The following is a 25,293-nucleotide window of genomic DNA, read 5'->3' as shown; positions in this document are numbered from 1 at the left end:
CTAGAAGTCTTCACTGCATGATGCGAGGTTATAACCAAATCAATTTCTCAGCTACGAACAGCACCGTTTGTCTCTTTGGACTTCATCAGCGCAGCCTAGAGAGAATTGACTTGGTTTAAGTGAGAGGTTGAGAGACCAGATTGTGGGGATAACGTCTATCTCCACAATCTGGTCTCTCAGCCTCTCACTTAAACCAAATCAATTCTCTCTAGGCTGCGCTGATGAAGTCCAAAGAGACAGAAACAGTGTCGTCCATAGCTGAGAAATTGATTTGGTTATAACCTCGCATCATGCAGTGAAGACTTCTGGGAAGTCGGGCATGTTGTTCAGGGTGCTTGCTATAGAGGGCAACATAACAGAGGCACTGTCTCCCTGTTTACATTTTGGGAGACAGATTTGCATATTCTTCAACTGATTTAAGTGACTGTTTGCCCTTGTCCTGCATGCTATGTAACTGACAGAGATAAACTTGCACTGTGTTCAACTTTATATACCTGACCTACCACCCGTTCACCTGGGAGAATGAGTTCCTTGTTCTCATGATCATTTAATGTCCCAGCAGTTACCCACTGGTAATCAAGTTAACCCCTATAGTATAACTTGGAATAACCCTTTAAAGCAGACCCATCACTAATACTTACTGGTTAGTAGTATTAACAGTACATTGTTGTGATGGTGCTCTAAGTTTTAAAAGTGTTTTCCAGACTAAAAATATAGATGCCCTATCCTAAGGATATATTATCAACAGCTTGGGTCTGACACATGACACCCTCACCAATTGCTGTTTTCTGCAGGTAATACACAGAGAATGGAGCAAAAAGCAGACAGCTCTGTTCTCTGTACATTGTGTATTGGACAGCCCGGGTACTGCAGATCAGTTCCCATTCATTTGAAGGGGCTGACTAAGCCATGGTTCCAGTCCCTGTTTATCAGCTTCTGAGGATGGTGGGTGTCAGACCCCCAAAAATCTGTTATTAGTTTCCGGTCTTTAGGATAGGTCTTCAGAAAACCTCTTTTAACCATTACATTTATTGTAGTCATACTATGTTTATTTTACTTTTTTGTGTCCTATTCTATTTCATCTTCCAGAAGGAGGGAGGATGCATACAATATTTTGTCAGAAGTTTCCACCCATTTGACCCTATTGTCTGTAGTCGTAGCTTTGCAGACTGTTTCTCACAATACTTCAAATGATTAAGATATGTGTATACATGATGGCCATCTTTTCTGCTGAATTCCTGTAATAATAGAACTCAGGTTGACCAAGAAATTTTTATTATATAAAGATGGAGAATTAAGCTATTGTCGGACACCCCTAGCTGTACTTGAATTCTAACAAATATGGCCAATGAAGACCATCTTTCAGAGGAAAAAATATGAAGAATAGTTTATAGGTATTACAGGTACAGTGACGCAATATACTGTGAAATAGAAAAAATAGTGACCAGTAACTGCAATGAAAAAAGATTGTCTGCTGTGTACAATGGGATATCGCAGGACCCTTGAAATAAGCTGGTTCTAGTTTCCATTCTCCTCATTTCAATAGAGCAGCAATGCAGCATCACCTTACTGCTGAATAGAAGGGAGTTTTCTGCATTACTTCTGCTGTACAGTGAGGGGAGCTGCTTCATCATAACAGTTTTTACCTGAATGTTTAATATGCGATCAGACCCCCTCCACAGTCTGTCCAGGAGCAGCTATGACGTCTTTTCATTCATGGCAAACTCCATAGAGGTTATTAATGTAAACCTTCATTCAGTGGTGCAGAGCTGCGTGTCTTTGTGTGGGTGTCTTGGATAGGAAGGAGAAGAGCCTAGGATTGCTGTGGCTGGAGTCTGAGAGAGAAGCCCTTACGCTTGCTGAATCTAAATAGGTTTCCTGAATAATCCCATTGCAGCTTTACATACAAATAAAACCCCGCACCCTTTAGCTGCATAAAATTACAAGAGCTATACAAAAAAAATCCTTTGAAGTCTTGAATCAGTTTATACTTGCGCATTTCTGTAACTCCCGCATTGTAATATAATTTACTATTTACATAGCAGCGGATTAAACAAAATTTTCCAGTTGAGATAAAAAAAAATAAATTATAGGTAGAAATATCCATGACACTTACCCAAAGTTTTTGCTGCAATTACTGCTGCAAGTCTTTTGGAGTATGTCTCTACCAGCTTTTTGCATCTAGTAACAAAATAGCTCAAACCCAACCAAATTGGATGGAGAGCGGATGTGAACAACAATTTTCATGTCTTGCTACAGATGCCCAATGGGATTTAGGTCTGGACTTGACTAACATGGATATTCTTAGATCTAAACCATTCCACTGTAGCTTTGACTGTATGTTTAGGGTCATTATCTTGCTGGAAGGTTAGGACAGGTTCAAATAGGGTTTTTTGGTCATGATTTTGAGCCCGTATCCACCTTAAAATCCTGACCAAAAAGACTGCTACCATTGAAATCACATAAGGAAATCAGGAGCCAGAGCAGACTGCTCCTGAAAAAAGAACGGACATACTCCTTCTTCAGGCAGAGTCGCCTCGCGAATCCGCCTGAAGACACTCCTTTCTTCCGACTAGGCCCATTCATTTGGGCCTAATCCAGAGCGGAGTGCTCTGCTACCCATATTTTGAACTGGAACCTGAGGCAGCCTCCGCCTCAGGTTCTGGACCAAAAAGCCCCGTGTGAACTCAGCCTAAATCTCCTTCCCAGTCTCAAGTCTTTTGCAGCCTGCAATAGGTTTTCTTCATGGACTGACCTGTATTTAGCTCCATCCAATCTTCCCATCAACCCTGACCAGCTTCCATGTCCCTGCTGAAGAAAAGCATCCCTACTGCATAATGCTGCCACCACCATGTTTCACAGTGGGAATGGTATGTTCAGGGTATGAGCAGTGTTAGTTTTCCTCCACACACAGCGCTTTGTATTTAGGCCACAAAGTTCAACTTTGGTCTCATCTGACCAGAGCACCTTCTTCCACATGTTTGCAATTTGCCACAAGCTATATAGGAGACACAGCAAGTGGCATTTCTTATGTCTTTTTTTTTTTCAACAATGGTTATCCAGGAACCCTAGATAAATCTAAGCACAATCAGGAAAGCTGGTTGCTGTCTATGACTAACATCTCATCGCCAATAACACAAGCAGCAAGTCAGGTGTAGACAAGCTCTCTGTACACTCCCTGTGAACCGTGAAAATCTGCGGACACCCCTCTCAGTAGTGTACATGGAGCACATAGCAACAGATCTATGTGTAAACATGCAGAGGCTCTGAAGAGAGAACTTCCCTACAAGTTTTATTCCACCTTGAGTCCATTTTCTTAAAACAGACCTTTACTAGTATCAGGGAGATGACTGTAAACTGGGAAGGAGGAAGACACCTAGTAGCAGGGACTTATGAAAGGTTTTCCAAGCAGAAAATAACACGTTTAAAGGGGCTCTAGCATTGTGAAAAGTCATTTTTAGATAAGCATATCATTGCATAGTCTTTAGAAAGGCTATTTCACACCTACCTTTTTGTATGTAAATCGCCGCAGTGGTTTTTGAATGAGCCCGTTTTTATTCATATGCTAATTAGCCTCTCTGTGCACCCTGTAAGTCTGATCGTGCACCCTCTGCCTATTGTTTCCTATGTATGTATACAGCACAGGCTGCTGCTGATGACTCCGTTTCCTGCTTCCTGTTTGCACACACACATAGGAGATAACAGCAGAGACTAGTGCTGCAGGGAACTTCCTGTGCTGGTTGGAAGCTAATTAGCATATGAATAAAAACGGACTTATTCAAAAGCCACTGAGGCAATTTACATACAAAAGGTATGTCTGGAATAGCCTTTCTAAAGGATATGCATGTATGTACTGTCAGGGTCTGGGGTTGCTAGATGGGGTGGCACAGACACAAAAGTCCAGTTTCTTTTGTCCAAAACAAAGGTAGAGTTTATTTTCACTCAAAAAGGTAGTGCAGCAACAAAAGGAAACAATACAAAAATAAATACCTGCCCGGCTAGGCTCTAGCTAAACAGAGAATAGGTTACCTCACCAAGAATAACAGTAATCCAAAAGCCAGTAGAATCATTCAGGACACAGCTCCAAAAATATGACCTCTCTTTGTCTCTCCAGCCAAGCTCTGCCCACAGTCTGCTGCTGGAGCAACTTCTTAAGCCTCCCTTGATGAGCAGACGCTCTGCAGCTGAGTCGCTGCCTGAACATCCCCAAAGTGTGGACTGGAGGGGGTTGGAATGACAGGTCCCACTACTAACCTACCTGCCATTCCTAAAAATCCAACCCAGCAACTGGAACTCTGAAATAACCCTCAGCAGACAATAGTTATCTGCTGAGAAACATTCTTTCTGGAGTTTTCTCATCTAACCCACCTTAGTAGTCTGGGTGAGATGTACACCCCCTCCATTACCTGGCCGGCCATCAGCTTACAGTACTTGTTAGAGGTAAAGGTGTTTTGTGCAGAACTGCAATACTGTATTTCAGTGATTTTCAACCTTCATTGAGCCGCGGCACACGTTTTACACTTAAAAAATCCCGGGGCACACCACCAACCAAAATGACACTAAAACAGTACATATTATACATATAGTTAATAATATAGATTCTAAATGGTTGATTCTTTGGTTGAAATAAACTGCAGCAAAATCTGCAACAAAAACGCTGCGTTTATGCAACGTGGGGCCTCAGCCTTACGCCTCCTGCATACAAGTGGCACGCATGTGGTTTTCACTGATATAAACGTTAAAAATTAATTGACAGGGCCACAAATGCAGACAGATATAGGGTATGTATAGGACAGATATAGGGTATGTATAGGACAGATATAGGACCTACTCTATAATTTTCAGCTCTTCAATTTGGCCCAGATACACAGCCACAAAAAGAATGGCTGTATATATGGGTCCTTAGAAATGTATAGGTCTGTACTTTTATCCACAGTTGTGTATAAAAAGTCTGGTCATGTATATTACAGATTACAACTCAATGTGCCTCATATTAATAGCAGTGAACCCCATCATGTCCCTCACATTAACCCCCTGTGTGCTTTACATAAGGGATACTGATATGTGAGACATATGGAGGTAATAAGTAAATATCTTCATTATATAGTACCCCCATATGTCACACATATTAACTCTTATGTGAGCCACACAGGGGTTAATATGAGGGACATGATGGGGTTAATTGCTATTAATGTGAGGCACATGGAGTTACTAAAACTAAAGTAATAACCCAAATGCCTGACATTAATAAGAATAGTTACTAACCTGGTGTTTTGTTTTTTTTTACTTTCACTTTGTTCAGCTTCCTCTCCTCCTCTCCTATTCAGGGCTGCAGACGGCAGGAGCTCCTCCTCACATGTAGCAGCAGGTCCAAGGAGCCCTTATCCTGTGCAGTGAGAGGCTCATCTCTGATTGGTGGGCAGGGAGAGAAGGGGGCGTGTCCTACACCTGAGCTCTAGCAGAGCAGTGAAGGGACGCTCCGTCTACATTTACAAGTACACGAACGTTGGGGACTGGCTGCTGTGCCAGCAAAATAGGTCTCCCGTGCCAATCTTGGCACGCGTTTGGGGAACTTTCCCCGCGGCACACCCGACCATGTGTCGCGGCACACTAGTTGAAAATCACTGCTGTATTTCTTGTCACTCTTGTGCACACGACTATACATTTGTTTATTTATTTATTTTTTGCTATAATAATCGTAGTGTGGACCCGACCCACTGAGCCACCTACAGGGGGTGGACAAAAAAATGGAAACACCGTGAAAAATCATCAAAATATCTTTTTATATGGTGTTGGTCCACCTTTTGCGGCAAATACAGCCTCAATTCTCCAAGGTATTGATTCATACAAATTGTGAATTGTTTCCAAAGGAATTTTAGCCCATTCTTCAGTTAAAGCACCCTCCAGTTCTTTTACCACCAGGTTATGGTGTTGGAAATTGACCATAAATGCTCAATAATGTTGAAGTCTGGTGATTGTGGTGGCCAGGTAAGATGCTGAACTTCATTAGAATGTTCCTCGTGCCATTCTTTAACAATTCTTGCTCTATGGATTGGTGCATTATCATCTTGAAAGATGGCATCCCCCTCTGGAAAGAATTCTTAAACCATAGGATTAATTTTGGTCTGCCAAAAGTCCTAAATAGTGATGGCTGTTAATTCTTCCATGAAGGGAAATCATTGGCCCGGCGGATTTCCAAGAAATAGCACCCTAGATCATCACTGAACCCCCGCCATGTTTGACGGTTGGGAGAAGGCAGTCTGTATGAAATGATTCTTTTGTCTGTCTACAAATGTAAGCATGGTCAGAGGTCGGAAAAAGGGTAAACGATGATTAGTCAGAGAAAATCACATTTTGCCTCTGCTCGAGGGACCATTTCTGGTGGTTTCTACCCCGCTCTAAACGCTTAGAAAACCTGCTCTCAGAGACAAATGTTTCAAATTGCAGCTCTTCCGTGGAATCCAGATTTGTGAAGCTCCCTTCGAACAGTTTTTGTGGAAACTGGGTTCTGTACGTGTCTATTGAGCGCTGCAGTCTTGCGATCCGCTCTAACAATTCACTTTAGAGTCCGACGGTCTCTCTCAGACAACTTTGACTTTCGACCAGACCAGACCTGTGCTTGGCTGAGGACGTTTTCCCTTCTCTTTCAAAAGCAGTCATTACTTTTGAGACATTACCTCTTGAAACGCCAAACATTCGGGCACTTTGTTACACTAGCGCCTGCCATTCCAGCACCAATAATTTGGCCTCTTTGAAAGTCTGAGAGGTCTGCCATTTCTAGAAGGTTATAACCAATTTCCTTAAATTTCTGTAAAAAAGAAAAGGTAGTTTACTGCGGGCTGCAGTTTGAGGACCCCTGGTCTAAGTCATACCTGCTGCGCTTAAGGACACTTGTTATAGGTGAAACATGTTGGGGGTGGTGGTGGGAATAATTATTTTAATTAGCACTGTACCTTCTATTCATTGCTTTCAATAGATGTGGATGTACTACAGACTTTTCATATGTTACTGAGCTATATAAAGCCCAACAAGGAATGGTATGTATAGTTTGATCTATGATGACTATTGGTACAATGATCTAGTCTCTAGACAGAGGGCACGCTATGTAGGAATTTTGTAGCCATATGGTGTATTACCATTGCCATCAACTCACTATTGTAACAGTTACTGAAATAAAAATTACATTTTATATATCTATATACACAGTGTAAATGGGAATTTGGGTTTATTTGCCAATGGTTATTGTAAATTGCTAATTGTCCAAATGGTCCCTTATCCAACTGCCGCATCTGTTGTGGGTCCTGTCACAATGCCTGACACTGTTTCAATCTAACTTCCCCATCCTAGGTGAATAAGGTGTTGTGCCAGTGACAATACCGCTAGCTTCCTAGTTCGCATGTGCGTGATTATGGTGGACCTTATCCAGGGCATGTTGGAATAAGCATGCTAAACTGTAACTTCTTATATGTGGCATATTGACTCCCCCTCCAGACTCTGTAGCGTCAATTTAAGGTATGCAGTACATTTTTTCCTTCCTGCCTAAGTGAAACCTACAAATGCAATGTCAAGTTAGTATTGAGAAATCTTAGCATTTTGAGGATGTGACACTGTCGCAGGACTGATGGGGTAATTTTTTTTCTATCAGTAGGATGGGGGGCTGGGAAGGCAGATGATAGCAATCCTTGGGAACTTGGAGGATTTGTCACAAAGTAGAAAATGCCAAATAGCTTACATCATTTGATACTCTGTGTACCCCTGATCAATTTTGTGATTTTTTTTTTTCTTTTTTAAATCTGCGCACCCATTCAAAATATGTTGCCCCTAGAAGATTATATGTAAACTAACTCTGATTCTCAATGTGGACGGAACCTTTTGTATTTTCTGAGAAACTAAAAATGTTCACATCCACATGGAGAATCAGACCTATTTTCACATATAACCTTCCAAGGGCCATATCTTTTGAGGGGTGGACAGAAAAAAAAAATACTCTCCTGTTCCCATTGTCTCCCAGCAAGATCCAGTCCTGCTGCTCCAGTGTTTTCTTTCAGTGGAAGTGCCTGCCGCACTGCACCGCTGAAGCCAATGTCACAGTGGTGAGGGGAAAACCGCAAAACAAGAGAGTGGAGCAGCAGGACCTGAACTTGCTGGGAGACACTGTAGCAGCAGGAATTGTTGTTTTGGGGGGTTTCTGTGTGTTTTTTGTTTTGTTTTTGTTTTTTTTTTGGCTTAGAAAAAATTTCTCTCCCCTTGCCAGACTTAATCTGAAATTATTTATTTATTATCCAGGACAACCTCTTTAACTGGGCAGTAGGGTCCCCTGAAATGAATTCTATAGATTTCAATGATCCCCATTTTGTCTATCACGAGCCTCAGCCAGTCCCACTGTATTTTGTCAAATGCTTTTTAGGCATTCAGCATGAGGAGAATGATACGCTTGGCTGGAGACCGCTAACACTTTTATGATATTAGTCACTGATGCCCATTCCCTGATGAAGCCCACCGGAGTACTTCCAATCAGTAAATGAACATGGCTACGGCTAGGGGTTTTGCCAGTACCTTCGATTTAATATTTTCATATCCACATTCTTGTAACTCTATAAGACCTATAGGTTCCTGGGGATTCCTTAGTTTTGGCTCTTTTTTTTTTTTTTTTTTTTTTGTGTGCATTTCTTGATTCAGGGCTAAAGTCCCGTCCCTGGTAGGTCAATTGTAATGCTCTCCTCACTACTTGTAATATCTGTTCATGGAGCACTGTGAAAATCTCGTATGAGAATCCATCTGGACACAGCAATTTGCGAACACCAATTGTTTGATAACAGAACCAAGTTCAGAGCAAACTGATTCTGAGTTGGTCAGCTTTCCTTGCATTCCACCCATAGTTCAAGAACCCATTTTGCTTTCATCCAAATATTACAGTTCATTTTGGAGATATTGGCAGAGTTTGACTGCCTTAGTCTTTCCATAGCCCATTTCAACAAGTCAACCCTTGTCTTCTTTGTATATGCCGCTACATATGCAACTATTTTGCTTCTCATTACTGCCTTCATTGTGGCCCAGGAGGGAGCTGTGGCTGCCTTATGTGCCATTTTCGCCTCTGCAAACTCAAGCCACCAACCCTGAATCAATGTAATGAAAGAGTCATTCTTTACTAAGAAACTGGGAAATCACCAGGTGATATGGTAGATACTCCTGGAATGGCAATTTGTGATATGAGTCAGGACAGGTGCATGACTGGAGATCACTAGATCTATCTGAGCCCCTAAGTCACCCGCCCCACCCCCACCTCCCCATATAGCGGTCACCAACGAAGAGGAAGATGAGACTCCACGGACTATTATACCCCAAACCAACCGCCCCGCCCCACCCCACCTCCCCATATAACGGTCACCAACGAAGAAGAAGATGAGACTCCACGGACTGTTATACCCCAAACCACCCACCCCACCCCCACCATACCCACCACTCACCCACCCGAGTCCAACTCACCCCCCCCCCCCCCACACACACACACACCCTTTACTAGCTTTGGCAATGCCAAATATCTATTCGGACGTGCCAATAAAAGCTTTTTTTTTTTTATTTGATTTGATTTGAAGGTCAAGCAGGGTGATAAAAGGACATAATCGATCCTTGCGGGTATGTGAGTAATACGTGTATTCCCTTCCCTCTAGATTTGTTACCCCAGCAAACTCTAAGCCCTGTGAGAACCTTAAATGAGTGGAGCAGTATGTCGCCCCCCCTTTGCTTTTCTTAGGGTGTTAGTTTTCCTTCCTATTCTTAAATGTGTCAGAGACTGTGTTAATATCACTTCCCATAAGGGTGATAGCATGTGACTCTATAGGTGCATACCCAAGTCCTGGAAGAATGGTTTATCACCATTAGGACCATACATCTTATAGATATCCCTTAACTCCCCAACACCAGAGAGTCTGAGATGTGATAACCTGCCCTTATCTTCACTCATGTGTGATACAAGCACATGTGGGAAGTGCTGATGAATAAAAGTGAGGACTCTGGCTTTCCCTTTCATAGCAGGGAACATGTATATGTGCCCTACACAGAGCTTTCTGATTCTCTGCATATCCAATATGCCCAGTTGTGTGTGTGTTTGGATGTACGGTAATTTTAAAGTTATATACACTGCAGATTGATGTGCAACAGACAAACTGCTACCCTGCAAACTACACTTTTTTTTCATCATGAGGGCATTCACCATCTATCATCTAGCCATAAAACATATGCTTAAAGGGGCTCTATCAGCAAAATCATGCTGATAGAGCCCCACATATGCGTGCATAGCCTTTAAAAAGGCTATTCAGGCACTGTAAAAGTTAAATTAAACTACCCCCCCCGTTTTAAAATAATAACTTAAAAAAGAATGTGCTCTACTTACGGAACGGGCACCCTGGGCGGGCATCTGGGTGTGTCTTCATCTTCTTCCCCGCCTCTTCTTCCTCTGACGTCTTCGGGTCCCGTCCTTCTCCGGCGCTTGCTCGCGGACACTGATAAAAAAAAAAAAATAGCCCGGGCGCATGCGCAGTAGCACGCGGCTTCTACTACGGCTACTGCGCATGCGCCTGGGCTATTTTTTTTTATCAGTGTCCGCGAGCAAGTGCCGGAGAAGGACGGGACCCGAAGACGTCAGAGGAAGAAGAGGCGGGGGAGAAGATGAAGACACACCCAGATGCCCGCCCAGGGTGCACGTTCCGTAAGTAGAGTACATTCTTTTTTAAGTTATTTTAAAACGGGGGGTAGTTTAATATAACATTACCGATGCCTGAATAGTCTTTTTAAAGGCTATGCACGCATATGTGGGGCTCTAGCAGCATGATTTTGCTGATAGAGCCCCTTTAACATAACAACACATACGATGAATTCCCACCTCCTAAAGGTATTGTTTGGCAAACAGAATTAAAAGGGAGGTACTCCAGTGTCCTCAGAGTTTCGCACCCCTCCATCAGGCCCCAGGAGTACCTCAAATGGTTAGAAGTCATATTCCAAAGACACGCCAACATTAGGTATCAAATCCCTCTCCAGCCCAAGTCCCTCCTGTGCTCACATATGTTCAGAGTAGAGTAGATAGTTCCCAATCTGATGTCTGCATTTTACCTGCAAATCTTTTTTTTTTTTTTTTATGGCAGTGAAGCAGGTTCTTGTTGGGTAACCCGTTCTGAAGATGCTTTAAGGCGCTGGGGGCTTGAGCTAGACAGATACCTAGCTCTGCCGACTCAGGACTCTGGAATATCTATGGGGCCATATTGTGTCAGAATACTCGCAGTGTCGCAGGGCATGCCAATTGGAACTTCACCTTGTGATTATATAGGCATCCCAGACTCTTGCCCTTTTTAGCCACTTCGGTAGAATAGTCCTTCCATAGGAGAATTTGTTGCGGCATTAGGCAATAATATTGATGTGTGGTGTGTATCTCTGCCAATATGACGTACTCTTTCAATACAGTGAGGATGGTTTATGCCCAGGACTTTGGCGAGGTCATGTTTACATAGATTATTGCACCGAGCGCAGTTCTCCTGTTCCCCAATATGATCGGTAAGCAGCCTCTGCTTAGTAAGTAATTTGTCTAGCTGCAATTGAGCCTTGTCCTTCTTATCGTCTACCTGTGCCAGTCTACCTTCTAGTTCCATCTGATGCTTGTCCAGTGGAGCCTGTATTGTAGCTGCCAACATGCGTTGGGTATCTGGAGCCAGGCATTCAGTGGCTAGTCGTTTCTAATCCACTTGCATTGGGGCAAATGTTAACAGCGTTTTTTTTTTTTTTAAAATATGCAGGAGACCATGTTCCAGCTTCAATGATGTGCGCACCCCCCCCCCCCCCCAATGAATCCCTGTCTATGGTGAAGAGTTGAAAATGATTTTGCAGAACCAGGTTTATTTATTTTTTTTTTACTTGCTTTGGGACCATGATAAATTACCCCCAGTGTGTTACAAAGGAGGATTCAGTGTGATATCTGTTCACATTCTCCTTTGTGGCTTCTGTATAAGTGAAAACCACAGTTTGTGTGATAAACCCCATAATAGTAAGTTTAGAAGATGCATTACTTATAAGAGTCATGTGCATTACTGGTACACCACCTCACAGCTGAAGCCAGGCCAGTGATTGGCTGAGCAGCAGTCATGTAACGATTCACAGGATGGTAATTATTATCTTTTTCTTTATTTTGTAAACTTCCGTTTTTAAAGTTTTTCTAAAGCAGTCAACTTTTTAAAGTAGTCTCCAGAACCCAGCCTAAGAGCTAATTTGCATATTGACAAAAAACAGCAATATTTTGAAGGAACTAGTTCACAAGGGAGAAAACAGGTTAGGGTCACTAGAATTGGTCTTTTCCCCTTGTGAATTGGATTTCGTGCAGCTGCTGAAAACTGCATGGATGTACCGGAACATCCTTGCAGAACTAGACAACCACTCTCTGGACTTAAAAACCCAGTGGGTGGTCTGGAAGTGGTTAAATAGCGCATCAAGCACCAAAACTGTGTTTATTACTCAGGAATGGTGGAGTAGAGAAATCAGCTGGAATCAGAGGAGCAGTGTCTATTAACAGATGCTAAAAACTGTTGGAGGTGGTGATTAGATCCTCTTTAACCACCGTATGCCTTACTAGTATTTTATACCCAGATTCTTCCTTTTGGGTTTTACTTATTCTCTTGAACACCCTCCCAGGGCATATAAGATATCTTTAAAATACCTTAAGGCCAAGGCTTTCGCAATGTGTGGATGGGATTCTCCAGAATTTAAAAAGGACAGGTTCCCCCCCCCCCATAGCATTTCCACCGTGGAAATTACGTCAAGTGGGCCCCTCTGACCTAACACCTCTGCTTTGCTGCATATCATTTTGCAACAGATTATACTGATGTACCTATACTACTTATGTAATTTTATCTATGTATTCAGGAGCCTCGCTACCACATTATCATTTTTTTTATTGTTAATACTATAGTATTTTCCTATGGTTATGACACCTGCTATATTCCTTAACTCCTGGATTTATTATCGGGATTAAGTCTTAACCATACCAGCTTTTATACTTGTGGATACTATGGGATAGGAACCTACTTCATTTTATGCACTTTAGGGCCCTCCGCACCTCTTGGAACATTACGATTCCGCATTACAACTACAAATATACACTCACTAATATTAGACTGCTGTGTAACAAGGGCATTGTACTACAAATCCCAGAACAGAAAAACTGCTGATCTATCACTTATCTGTGGCTACTCACACATAACTGCTCTCCAGTGTCTACACAGAAGTATATTGCTTGTAGATGAAAAATTTTCACTCTGTTTCATTGCAGCCATTTGCTAAAATCAAAAAAAGTTCATTTTATTTCTCATTAATGTACACTCAGCACCCCATCTTAACAGGTAAAAATCAGAAATGTAGATATGTTTGCAGATTTATTAAAAAAGAAAAACTGAAATATCACATGGTCATATGTACACAGATCCTTTTCTCAGTATTGAGTATTTGCACCCTTTTGAGCTTGTACAGCCATGAGTCTTCTTGGGAATGATGCAACAAGTTTTTCACATCTGGATTTTAGAGTCCTCTGCCGTTCTTCCTTGCAGATCCTCTCCAGTTCTGTCACGTTGGATGGTGAACGTTGGTGGACAGCCATATTCAGGTCTCTCCAGAGATGCTCAATTGGGTTTAGGTCAGGGCTCTGGCTGGGCCAGTCAAGAATGGTCAGAGTTGTTCCAAAGCCACTCCTTTGTTATTTTAGCTGTGTTCTTAGGGTCATTGTCTTGTTGGAAGACGAACCTTTGGCCCAGTCTGAGGTCCAGACCACTCTGGAAGAAGTTTTCTTTCAGGATATCTCTGTACTTGGCCGCATTCATCTTTCCTTCAATTGCAACCAGTCGTCCTGTCCCTGCAGCTGACCCCCCCCCCCCCCCCCACTGCCACCACGTTTCACTGTTGGGATTGCATTGGGAAGGTGATGAGCAGTGCCTGGTTTTCTGACCACAGATCCCAAAAGCTGCAGTAGCTGCTGTTGATATCACTGGGGAAGATAATGGGACCATGGTGACCTGACTATGATAGAGGTGTTATATGGAGCAGGTTATGTGAGAAGCAAAAGGAGTCATTTTGGCAGGTAGGGCAAAACAAGGGACAGGAGCTTCATGAATCTAAGGTCACAGAGACAGATTTGCGGTTTGCTTTTTCTTGAGCATAGATTGCCATGCAGTCACACTGAAGATGGTGAAAGAAGGAGAAGGAAAGACTCTGTCAATAGACAACTATTACACTGAGAAGATGGCCTTGCGAATGATATAATGATTAAATAAATCACCAGACTGTCCCTTTAAACCCAGTATCGCAGTTCTACCACTCAGCCACTATGATCCAACTTAGGGTAAGTTCACACAGGAGCAGAGTTTTCTGATGGAGGAAAAAAGCGTATTGTCTTCATGGGGATCCCGTCTTGCAAACTTCATTGAAATGATTGAAGGGCAGAAGAAAAATTCCGGCATTTTTTGCAGCGGTTTTTGGAGTGCTTTTTGCCAAAAACCACTTCTAAAAATCGCTAGCATTTATTTCTGGCTCCTGTTCATTTCATTGCAGTTTGCAAGGCAGAATCCACCTAAAAATAGGTCATGACGCTTTTTGTTTTTCCTCTAGCAGATAAAAATCAGCTAGAAGAAAAAACTTTGCTTAACTTCAATTGAAATGAATATGACAATTGGCATCTTTTGAGGCAGCTACCGACTCAACAATCTACCTGCAACAAAACTATCAGCAAACACTCCCTCTTGAACTATAAACACAGATAGCTGTTTTCATATGAATGAAACCACTTTTTTTTTCCCCCTTTGTTTTCCGATCAGTGACTCCATTGGAGCTGAGGTACTAGTTTTTTTTTTTCTGATTTGCTCATGAGCTGTTTGATGCATCAAGGGTATCACCATTGTTCTCGCTGCGCCAAAAGCTCTTAGCAAATCAGGAAAAAAGCTAATATTTCAGCAGCAATGTAGGAAACAAACAGAAGCTATAAAATAAATACATTTTATTAATGTGAATCTTGACTGACTTGTATTTCACTCTCTGACAGACTCACTTTAAAGCAAACTTGTCACAAATTGCAATCTGACGCTAGGTTCACACCACAGTCCAGGGACTCTGTCCCCCATTCTGCTTTAAGTAGGTGGAGAGAAATGTCCTGCAAGCATTGCAGTATGAAATCTGTGGAAATTCAGTGGACCCCATTTTAGTGTAAGTGGTCTGCAGGTAACCTCTCTTTATGCGGCTAGGGTTTCTGTTTTTCAGGTCCCCAAGCAGACCCGAAAAATAAAAACGAAACACTACTGTGACCCTAGCATAATGTACAGGTGCCATCTTATAGAGCAGTGGTAGTTGAGTAGTTTTACGTAGTTTCCGAAGAAAAGATTCAGTAGGACCTTTTATAAATATTTCCCTTTTCTATTCTTAGAAATAGTTATAATATATACAGATTGCTGAACACACCATAGATGTTTTACGTGATAAACAAGTTGTATTTGATTTGATATTTGCTCAGTACATGAGAAGTGCTCAAGGTTTTCACATCACAACACCATATAACATAGTACAGGGTAGTACAGTATTGTAGATCAAATGTGCAAAGTTTCACACAGGTCACCAATGCCACATACCTCTTGACACTATACCTATTGAGCCTGGTGAAGGTCTACACTGACCAAAACGTTGCCCATTTGTTCTACAATACTGTACTATCCTGGACTGTGTTATATGGCATTGTAACCTTGAGCACTTCTCTTGTCCTGAACAAATATTAAATAAAACATCATGTTTATCATGTAAAGCATATACTGTGCCTTGTAAAAGTATTTACCGTATTTTTCGGACTATAAGATGCACTTATTTCCCCCAAAATTTGGGGGGAAAAGAAGGGTGCGTCTTATAGTCCGAATGTGGCCGCAATACAGACCCGGCATCCGCTGTAATAGGAAGGCGGATGCCGGGGAGGGTTAGATGCCGGCACATGTGCTGGGGCCTGAGACATCGCTACACTCCTACCCTGCATGAAGCCAGCAGCGGCAGGAGTGATGCTGCTATTCCGCTCCTCCGTCCCTCCCCGCAATAGCAGCATCGCAATAGCGATATCTCAGGCCCCGGCACATGTGCCCGCGTGTAACCCTCCCCAGCATCCACCTATTACAGTGGATGTCGGGTCTGTATTGGCGGCCCCTTCTCTTCCCCCCCCCCCCCCCAAGTGTAAGCTACTCCCCCGGGGCCGGTCCCCACCGGCCCCATACCTGTAAATTTGCAGGCCGGCTCCTGCGTGGCGATATCGCAGGAGCCGAGCTGTTCGGGTGACAGCCGGGAGCCTACTGAAGGCTCCCAGGCCTGTCATTGCTATATTACCATTGCGGCTAGTCTATGACCAGCCGTAATAGTAATATACAGAATGTCCCATAGATGGCAATACAGTTGTATTGCTGTCTATGGGACTTGCAATCAAATGACCGCAGGTTCAAGCCCCCTAGGAACTAATAAAATAGTTTAAAAAAAAAAAAAAAAAAGCTTTAAAAATATATAATAAAAAAATGAAATAAATAAGAGTTCTAAATCACCTCATTTCCCTATAATACAATGTGGAATTGCAGCTCTTGCAAAACTACAACTCCCATATATTAAATATTTTTACCATTTTTTTGCTTCAAAATTTTTTTCCCCTATTTTCTTCCTCTAAAACCTAGGTGCGTCTTAGTCCAGTGCGTCTTATAGTCCGAAAAATACGGTATACTCCTTGAACTTTTTCACATTTTGTCACCTTACATCCACAAACTTTAAGGGTAAGTTCACACTGGGTAGCCACGACTGAATGCTGGTGCAGTGCACCGGCATTCAGTCGCGCACTCCACTCCAGATTAGGCCCAAATGAATGGGCCTAATCAGGAGGGGGTGTCTTCATGTGGATATCCCGAGGCAAATCCACCTGAAAGGATGAGCATCTCGCTTCTTTTTTCCGGGAGCCAGAACAAACAGCTCCTGAAAAAAAGAACTGTCCGGCTCCCATTGATTTCAGTGGGAGCCGTCTTTTTGGTCAAGATTTTGAGGCAGATACAGGCTCAAAATCCTGACCAAAAAACCCCAGTGAACTTGCCTTAATGCATTTTATTGAGATCTTAAGTGATAGACCAACACAAAGTAGCAGATAATTGTTAAGTGGAAGGAAAATGATACATGGTTTTAAAAAGTTGAATCAAATAAAAAACTGAAAAGTGTAGCATGCAAAAGTACAGCAGACAAAGTAAAGCTGACCGAGGCGCCATTTTCCCAGTGATCACCGGCATTCAGAGCAAGCTCCAGGGCGGGGATAGAAACAGCTCTGAAAATATTTTTATAGATTTGTAGACCGAGCATTTTTGGATACAATGTGTACCTACACATTAGGTATCCCTGTATCCGAAAATGCTCGGTCTACAAAAATATTTTACTCATGTGGTAAACGCCATAGCAGGGGCGTGGGGGAGAATCAAACGTGCCAAACCACCATTTTTTTTTCAAGGTCTTGCCTTTGATAAAAATTTGAATAAAAAGTGATCAAAGCAATAGCAATTCCCCAAAATGGTATAACTAAAAATTACACTTGGTCCCGCAAAAAAAGACGCCCTATGCATCCCCCTATACAGAAATATATAAAGCTACGGGAGTCAAAATATGGCAACTTTTAGAAAAAAAAACTTTTTGGCACAGTTTTGGATTTTTGTTAAGGGGTTAAAATGTAAATAAAACCATATAAATTTGGAATCCTCGGAATCGTACTGAAATATAGAATACAGGTGACATGTCATTTTGGCTGCACAGTGAACTCTGTAAAAACAAAGCCCGTAAGAAAGTCGCACAAATGCATTTTTTCTTCAAATCCACCCCATTCTGAACTTTTTTTTTTTTTTCCAGCTTCCCAGTACATTTTACAGAATTAATGGTAGCATCATGAAGAAAAATTTGTCCCACAAACAGAAATACCTCATATGGCTCTGAGAGCAGAAAAATAGGAACGTTTTGGGGTTTGGAAGGGGAGTAGGGGGAGTCAAAAATGAAAATCGAAAAAATGCACTATGGATTCAAAATAAGTTATGCTGAATATAAGACCATATGATATCAATTGGTCCCTGTAATCGGAACAACTAGAAAAGCATATTTTAATATGTTATTATACAATAGTGTGCATATAAAAACAATTGTTTTAGACAAAATAAGCAAATTTTAATTTTTTTTCACATTTTATGCCATTTTTCTATTTCTAGTGGAAGACAATATTAAATTTATTTAATAAAATAAGGATACTTATTTAAAGCTGTATATGTCCTGAAGAAAAACTTGGTAAAAGCAGTTGTTCTTCTTACTGAACATGCCCAGAAAAAAGAACAATATAATGGACGACTTCCCTTTAGCTACAGGTCTTAATGTAAAAAAACAAATAAGAGGCTTAACGTTCATCAAAAGTCCATTATTTTGAACAGACACAAGTCTTGCATCCAGTGTTAAGTCAGCTAAAATAATGAACGTGATAGATTTGGTGACAATGGACACTAACTGACAACAGATCAAATCCCACTGAAGTCCATGGAAATTTTAACAGGTCTATGACTGATCTGTTAATGCCCGTTTTTAATATTCTGTAATGGATGCTAGCCTTGGACACTTTAAAGGGGCTCTGTCACTGGGAAAAGTCATTTTTAACTAATCACATCCTTGCATAGGCTTTAGAAAGTCTTTCACACCTACCTTTAGTATGTAGATTGTCTCAGTGATGTCTGAATAAGTCAGTTTTTATTCATATGCTAATTAGACTGGTGCACGATACATCGTTGTTTCCTATGGGAGACTGCTGCTGCTGATGACTCAGCTTCCTGTTTGCCTCACACGCATAGAAGATAATAGGAGAGAGGAGGCTGCTGGGAACTTCCTGTGCTGGCTGGAAGCTCATTAGCATATTAATAAAAACAGACTTATTCAGAAACCACTGAGGCAATCTACATACTAAAGGTAGGTGTGGAATAACTTTATAAAGCCTATGCAAGGATGTGTTTAGATAAAAATGACTTTTCCCAGTGATAGAGCCCCTTTAAACGATGTAGTAAATACCCCCTTTAGATATTATTTTTTTATTTCTTTTGAAAAGATTAACAAATTTAGAAATTGATGGCAGCGACATGTCAGAAAAGTTGGGACATGGTTAACAAAAAGTAAGGCTGAAAAAGTAAGAAAGTCCAGCTGTTGTAGCGGATGTTGTTCTGACTGCTGAGACCCCTTACGATTTTATGCTAAGCTTCTTCTGATTTGAATCCATATCTTTTCTTTTAGGAATGCTGGAATACGACCCCACCAAGAGGTTTTCAATTCAACAGATTCGTCGACACAAGTAAGGCCATATTTTGTTTCTTCTTTGTATTTTTTTTTTTTTTTTTTTTTTTTTTTTAGCACTGTTTAATAAAAATTGATAGTATACATAAGACTACTGTAGTTTGTGTTGCTAACACCATATCCATCAAAGGCCTAGAGTGACCATGTTACTCTCCCGTGCCTGACTGATCATGATCACTTAGATCCACATGGTAGATTTATTATCCTAGAGGGTCTCCTTTTTGACCAACCTGTAATCCTCTGTAATGTTTACGCTTCAAATCTTTCCCAGACCCCTTTCTTTAGCAGAGTCCTAGGTCGGTTGTGGTCTTACTCTAGAGCAGGGGTCGGCAACCCCTGGCATGCGTGCCAAGACTGGCACGCGAGGCATATATTGCTGGCACGGCAGCCAGCCTGCAACCTTCATACACTAATTGAGAGAGAGCGTCCTTTCAGTGCTCTGGTAGAGCTGCGGTGTAGGACAAGCCCCCTTCTCTCACTGCCCACCAATCAGAGGTGAGCCTCTCACTGCACAGGATAAGGGCTCCCTGGAGCTGCTGTTACACGTGAGGAGGAGCTCCTGCCGTCTGCAGCCCTGAGGAGGAGAGAAAGCAAAGTGAAAGCAAACACAACACCAGGTATGTGTGTGTTACTAACTATTCTCATTAATGTCAGGCATTTGGGGTTATTACTTTAGTTTTAGTAACTCTATGTGCCTCACATTAATAGCAGTTAACCCCATCATGTCCCTCACATTAACCCCTGTGTGGCTCACATAAGGGTTGCTGATGTGTGAGACATATGGGGGTACTAATGAAGGACCTATATAATGAAGATATTCACTTATTACCTCCATATGTCTCACATATCAGTGTCCCTTATGTAAAGCACACGGGGTTAATGTGAGGGACATGATGGGGTTAACTGCTATTAATATGAGGCACATTGAGTTGTAACCTGCAATGCACATGACCAGACTCTTTATCTACAACTGTGGATAAAAGTACAGACCAATATATTTCAATGGACCCATATATACAGCCATTCTTTTTGTGGCTGTGTATCTGGGCCAAATTGAAGAGCTGAAAACTATGGAGCAGGTCCTATATCTGTCCTATACATCCCCTCTATCTGTCCTACACATACCCTCTATCCGTCCTATACATACCCTCTATCTGTCCTATACATACCCTCTATCTGTCCTATACATACCCTATATCTGTCTGCATTTACAGCCCTGTCAATTCATTTTAACATATAGATCAGTGAAAACCACATGCGTGCCATTTGTATGCAGGAGGCGTAATGTCTTTGGAGTATGGGAGGAAATCCACACAAACACGGGGAGAACATACAATCTCCTTGCAGATGTTGTTCCTGGCAGGATTTGAACCCAGGTCTCCAGTGCTGCAAGGCTGCAGTGCTAACCACTGAGCCACCGTATTGTCCCCCTCAAGTTTGATTTTTGAATGGCATGAACATTCCCTTAAATATTTGAGGATTTATCTTTTCCCCTTCTACTCTACACTCTACTCTATGAACTATCACAGACTGTTCCAAGAACTTAAGTCACTGTTTGGTAAGAGGAGATCCTTATACCTCATTATTAGGCAGGATCTCTGTGGTAAAAATCGCACTTGTTATATCCTCACTCAGATCTCCATGACTTGCAGAGGGCCGTATTCGATTTCATAAGCAATTCCAAAAGATTTAGAATTCCCCGATCTGTGATGTTGGCGGGGAGAGGGGTGGGGCCTCTTGGTCCCACGTCTTCTCCACTACTACTGGGCTGACCACCTGTGGTGTATTCCCTTCTTGGCCACCTCACAGGCATATATGAAATGGGTAGAGATTGAGAAGCTGTGACTTTCTTTGATGCACCTTTTAATGCTCTCTTGTGCACTCAGTTCCCCCGCTCCCCTCCTCTTTGGCACCTACCTTGGGCCCAATACACTTTACCAGAGCAATCTGCATCACATGTAATACACTTTTTCCCCTTGCCTTTCAGCAGTCCTCTATGGTCTCCTTTCTATATAACCCAATCCTTCTGGAGTAATTGTCCTCTTCTATTATTCTTTCCTAGTCAAGGGATGGTCTCCTCTTTATGGCGGATGTGGTCGACCCTGTGAACCTGGAGCTCAGGCCGTTTAACTATTTTATCTCTGTACTAGGTGTCCCTCAGACAAAGTGGTTACATTACACCTTTTTTTTCTATCACCCTCCATTCATGAAATATCCACGATCTTAAATTTTATATTTCAATTAATTACTTCAAAACATAAGAAATGTAATTTTTGTACAAAAACTTGTATTTTTAGACGTTATTGCTACATGAATTTTAAACATAAATATGAAGGTGGCTATAGCTACTGAAATTATATACAGTATAACATGCATAATTGTATGATAAACAAAAATTCTGTTTGAAGTCTGTCTGTAAAATATGTGCAAAAATTCGTTAAACATGTTCATGGTTTAAATTTCTTGGCTGGGGACTTCCGCTTATACTGATGAGTTGACAAATCACGCTGAAGCGTCCAACAGTAGTCTGCCAACATCGCTGCACTCCACCGACCCTGATAGCGTGACTCCATCACTGAAATGTCCTGCTGGTGGAAGCGCTTGCTATGCTCATCGCTAACTGCGCCTAGGTTTTCTAGAAAGACTATTCCACATGTACCTTATGTAAATTGCCTCAGTAGATTTTGAATAGGTCAGTTTTTATTCATATGCTAATGAGCTTTCTCCTTGCACTGTCTTCTGTGCGCAGGCTGCTGCTACTGACTCCTCCCTGCTCTAATACATAGTAAACAGCAGGGAGAGGAGAGCTTGCTGACAACTTCCTGTGCACTGAGAAGCTAATTAGTATATGGATAAAAACAGACTTATTCAAACACTACTGAGGAGATTTTACAGAAGGTATGTATGGATTAGCCTTTCTAAAGGCTATGCAAGGATGTGATTACTTAAAAATGACTTTTGCCAATGATAGAGCCCCTTTAGTAAATAATTGTAATGCAATATATATATATATATATATATATATATATATATATATAATTTCCTACTAATATTATAAATGTGAAAGTTTGGGTGTTTGGTCCTCAATCATGGCATAACGTCTGAACGGATTTTGCTGACATTTGCCACATACATAGATTGTGACCTGGAATGAAACATAGGCTACTTATTATACAGTTAAATGCCCGGAGTTCACGACCGCTAGAACCGAACTTATGTTCAGGCTGGGCTAAAGGACCCGAGTTGAAATCATCACAGGTCCTTCAGCCATTCTCGGATAGGCTCGTGCTATTGTGTGGGCGGAGCTATATCGGCTGAAGATGGACACTGTACAAGCTCAAGAAAATGGCGTCTAGTGGATGGTTGGGGGAGGAGCGAACATGCAGCTGTGGTATGGGCCCACGATCTGGTGTACCAGTTCTGTTAGTACGACAGGGGAATTCGGGGTTCAAACTCTGCCGGCGGGGGGGAAGAAACTGGGGCAAATGTCGGCAACATCCGTTCAGCCTTCTCTACTACACCGGCTGCCGGAAGCTACGGAAAATCGCACTTCCAACCAGGTCGGGACAGTAGTGTATATGCACCCTCTGAGTGGAGGCGCCGAGACTATCGGGTGTACAGATTCTGTGAGTGCGGCAGAGGAATCTGCTCTTCAAACTCTATGGAGGGTGGGGGCAGGGGATGTATACCTGGGTATACTGCGCGTATACAGAGATATAGCGGAGACGAGACGTGGGCACAGGCGGATCATCGCCAGCAACAATTGCATGCGTATATGCGTGTCGTTGCCAACAGCACGCAGACGAAGTTGCATGCAGATGCTTATATACATTAGAGAGAGAGAAAACATATATATTATATAATTTTGTATACTGTCAGAAGCTTGTAGTCCTATTTAAGCAAAATAAAAACATTTATTCGACAATATCTTAAAAATTTGAGCTGATAGAGCAAAATGGTTTTCAGATTTGAAATCCGCTTAAGAAACACTTAGACATTTAAGATATCCATGGCGTTATCTACCGCTTGCCATTAACTTTTTTTGGCTCCCTGAGGGTCTCTACCCCATCTTCCTTTGAAAAGTTGTGTAGGGCAGGTACCTCCCACAAGGGGACTGATCACCATGATTTACCAACTTCTCTTTCCCCCTGATGGTCTGCCCCCTCCAGATCATAGTTATATGACCAGGTGTGAGGAGGTCCTGGGTTGGCCAATTTTCCCTGCTCAATGGCCGATTATTGGTCCTGTGCGTCTAAGTCCTCAACAAAATATAAATTACTCATGCACTGGTACCACATGGTTTCAGTATAAAATATTCAAATATAATGTATTATAGTCTATGGGGTCTGCAGGGTTCCACGTGTAACCGCTTTTTATGCGGACAGGGTTTCAGTCTTCCGGGGCTGTATGGGTTTCCGAAAACACAAACGCTAGTGTGAACCTAACATAAGAAGAATTTAGTTTAGTTGTGACCATTAGCCTATTGCAGGCTGTGCCATGACCAGCAAAAATTCATTCTGTGATTGGCTCAGCTAAATAGGTAGAGTTTATTACTGTTAAAAAAAACTGCAGTACTAAGTCTTCAGCCCCCTACTTACCGTTGCAACTATTTTCTTTCCTGTATGATGCAGGATCTCCCGAGCAACATTTACACTGGCAGATTTTTTTGCCTGTATGATCACAGATCACTTGGGACAGTATTCGAGAATATATGTATATGAGGGTCTGAAGATGCAAACATAGGGCAAGGTTTTCTAATAATAGACAGTTTTAAACTGTGCCAAATTTATCAAAGTGTCTGATCTGTTGTATTCTTAGACAGTCTAGTCTAACATACACCTATTATTTGGCTTAAAAGTATGGCACATTTTTGTCTCTTTTTTTGTTGCAGTCACAATTCAGGTTTTTGTTTTTTTTTTCCATTAGGTCATGTCCCTTCTCCACACAAGCTGTCTAAAACTCTTGATAAATTTGATGCACACCATATTAGACAGTTTTATGTAAATTACCCCAGATTTCTGGTGTATTTTGGTCGATCCTTCTGAAGTAGCGGGGCCAACCCTCATGGTCCCGTGAACTGCGGTTTTCACCGCACAACGAAACCATCAGCTATTAGGCTTATTTACTATACCTCCTGATGAACCATAGGGGAAACGCGTTGAGGTCATATTTAGTGAGGAGGAGGGGGACTTTAGTAGTGTCTTCAGGTGGATAGTCTCTCCCCAGGGATCGACGGGGTAGAGTTGTATAGTCACATAGGTCTGACGACTGATCTCCTCTCATTAACCCCTGCTTAGCTTCCTCATGTTACATTTTGGGTGGGAGTGATAGCATATGTGGAACGCTACATGAGCATTATTCAATGATATTTAGGGCAAGGAGGGCAAGATATGTCTAGTGAGGGTTGCTGCCCATTGCCACCGTATTGCTCAGCAAAGCATGTAATATAGTGCTATCAGCTTTCCCTTTACCCCTTGTTTTTATTTGGGTCTACGTTTTATATTGTCTAAAATAAGTTATATTTTATTTCAAATAGGGAATTTTTCAGTGTACGATACGTAGTTTAGTCCCTATACCCTGTGTATTTTGCTTTAAGAAATCTCCCCCATGTTCTTAAGTCTATGGACCTATAAACAAGCATCCTTTTAAATTTAAAAGGGGTAGCCATAAACAGAAAAGTCTTGTAGCTACATCTTTGAGATGGAGAATGGGAGGGTCTGTGCAAAACCGCACCCTTTAAACCAGAACTCCTTTTACCCTTTTTAGTTTTTTTGGCAGTTTTTCATGTGCCGTTTTGTTTTTTTTAACTAAAGCTGGAATAGGATTGAAAAGGATTGGTAAATATAGAGGAATGACTGTGAACACTTTCTGCTACATTCACAGCTGGTTTTGGCGCAATAA

At 41.8% G+C, this 25,293-nt stretch overlaps 1 protein-coding gene across 1 annotated transcript in view; it reads left to right on the top strand.

Annotated features, from left to right (window-relative positions):
* Window positions 1–25,293, top strand: part of STK11 (serine/threonine kinase 11) — an 84,516-nt gene that overhangs the window by 38,952 nt on the left and 20,271 nt on the right. The window contains exon 7 of the mRNA XM_075283555.1: window positions 19,333–19,390. Coding sequence (XP_075139656.1) covers window positions 19,333–19,390 — 58 coding nt within the window. The remainder of the gene's footprint in view (window positions 1–19,332; window positions 19,391–25,293) is intronic.

Source organism: Leptodactylus fuscus, chromosome 1, assembly GCF_031893055.1.
Source record: "Leptodactylus fuscus isolate aLepFus1 chromosome 1, aLepFus1.hap2, whole genome shotgun sequence".
Lineage (NCBI taxonomy): Eukaryota > Metazoa > Chordata > Amphibia > Anura > Leptodactylidae > Leptodactylus > Leptodactylus fuscus.
The sequence above is the reverse complement of the archived record's forward strand: the minus strand, read 5'-3'. Positions and strand labels throughout refer to the sequence as shown.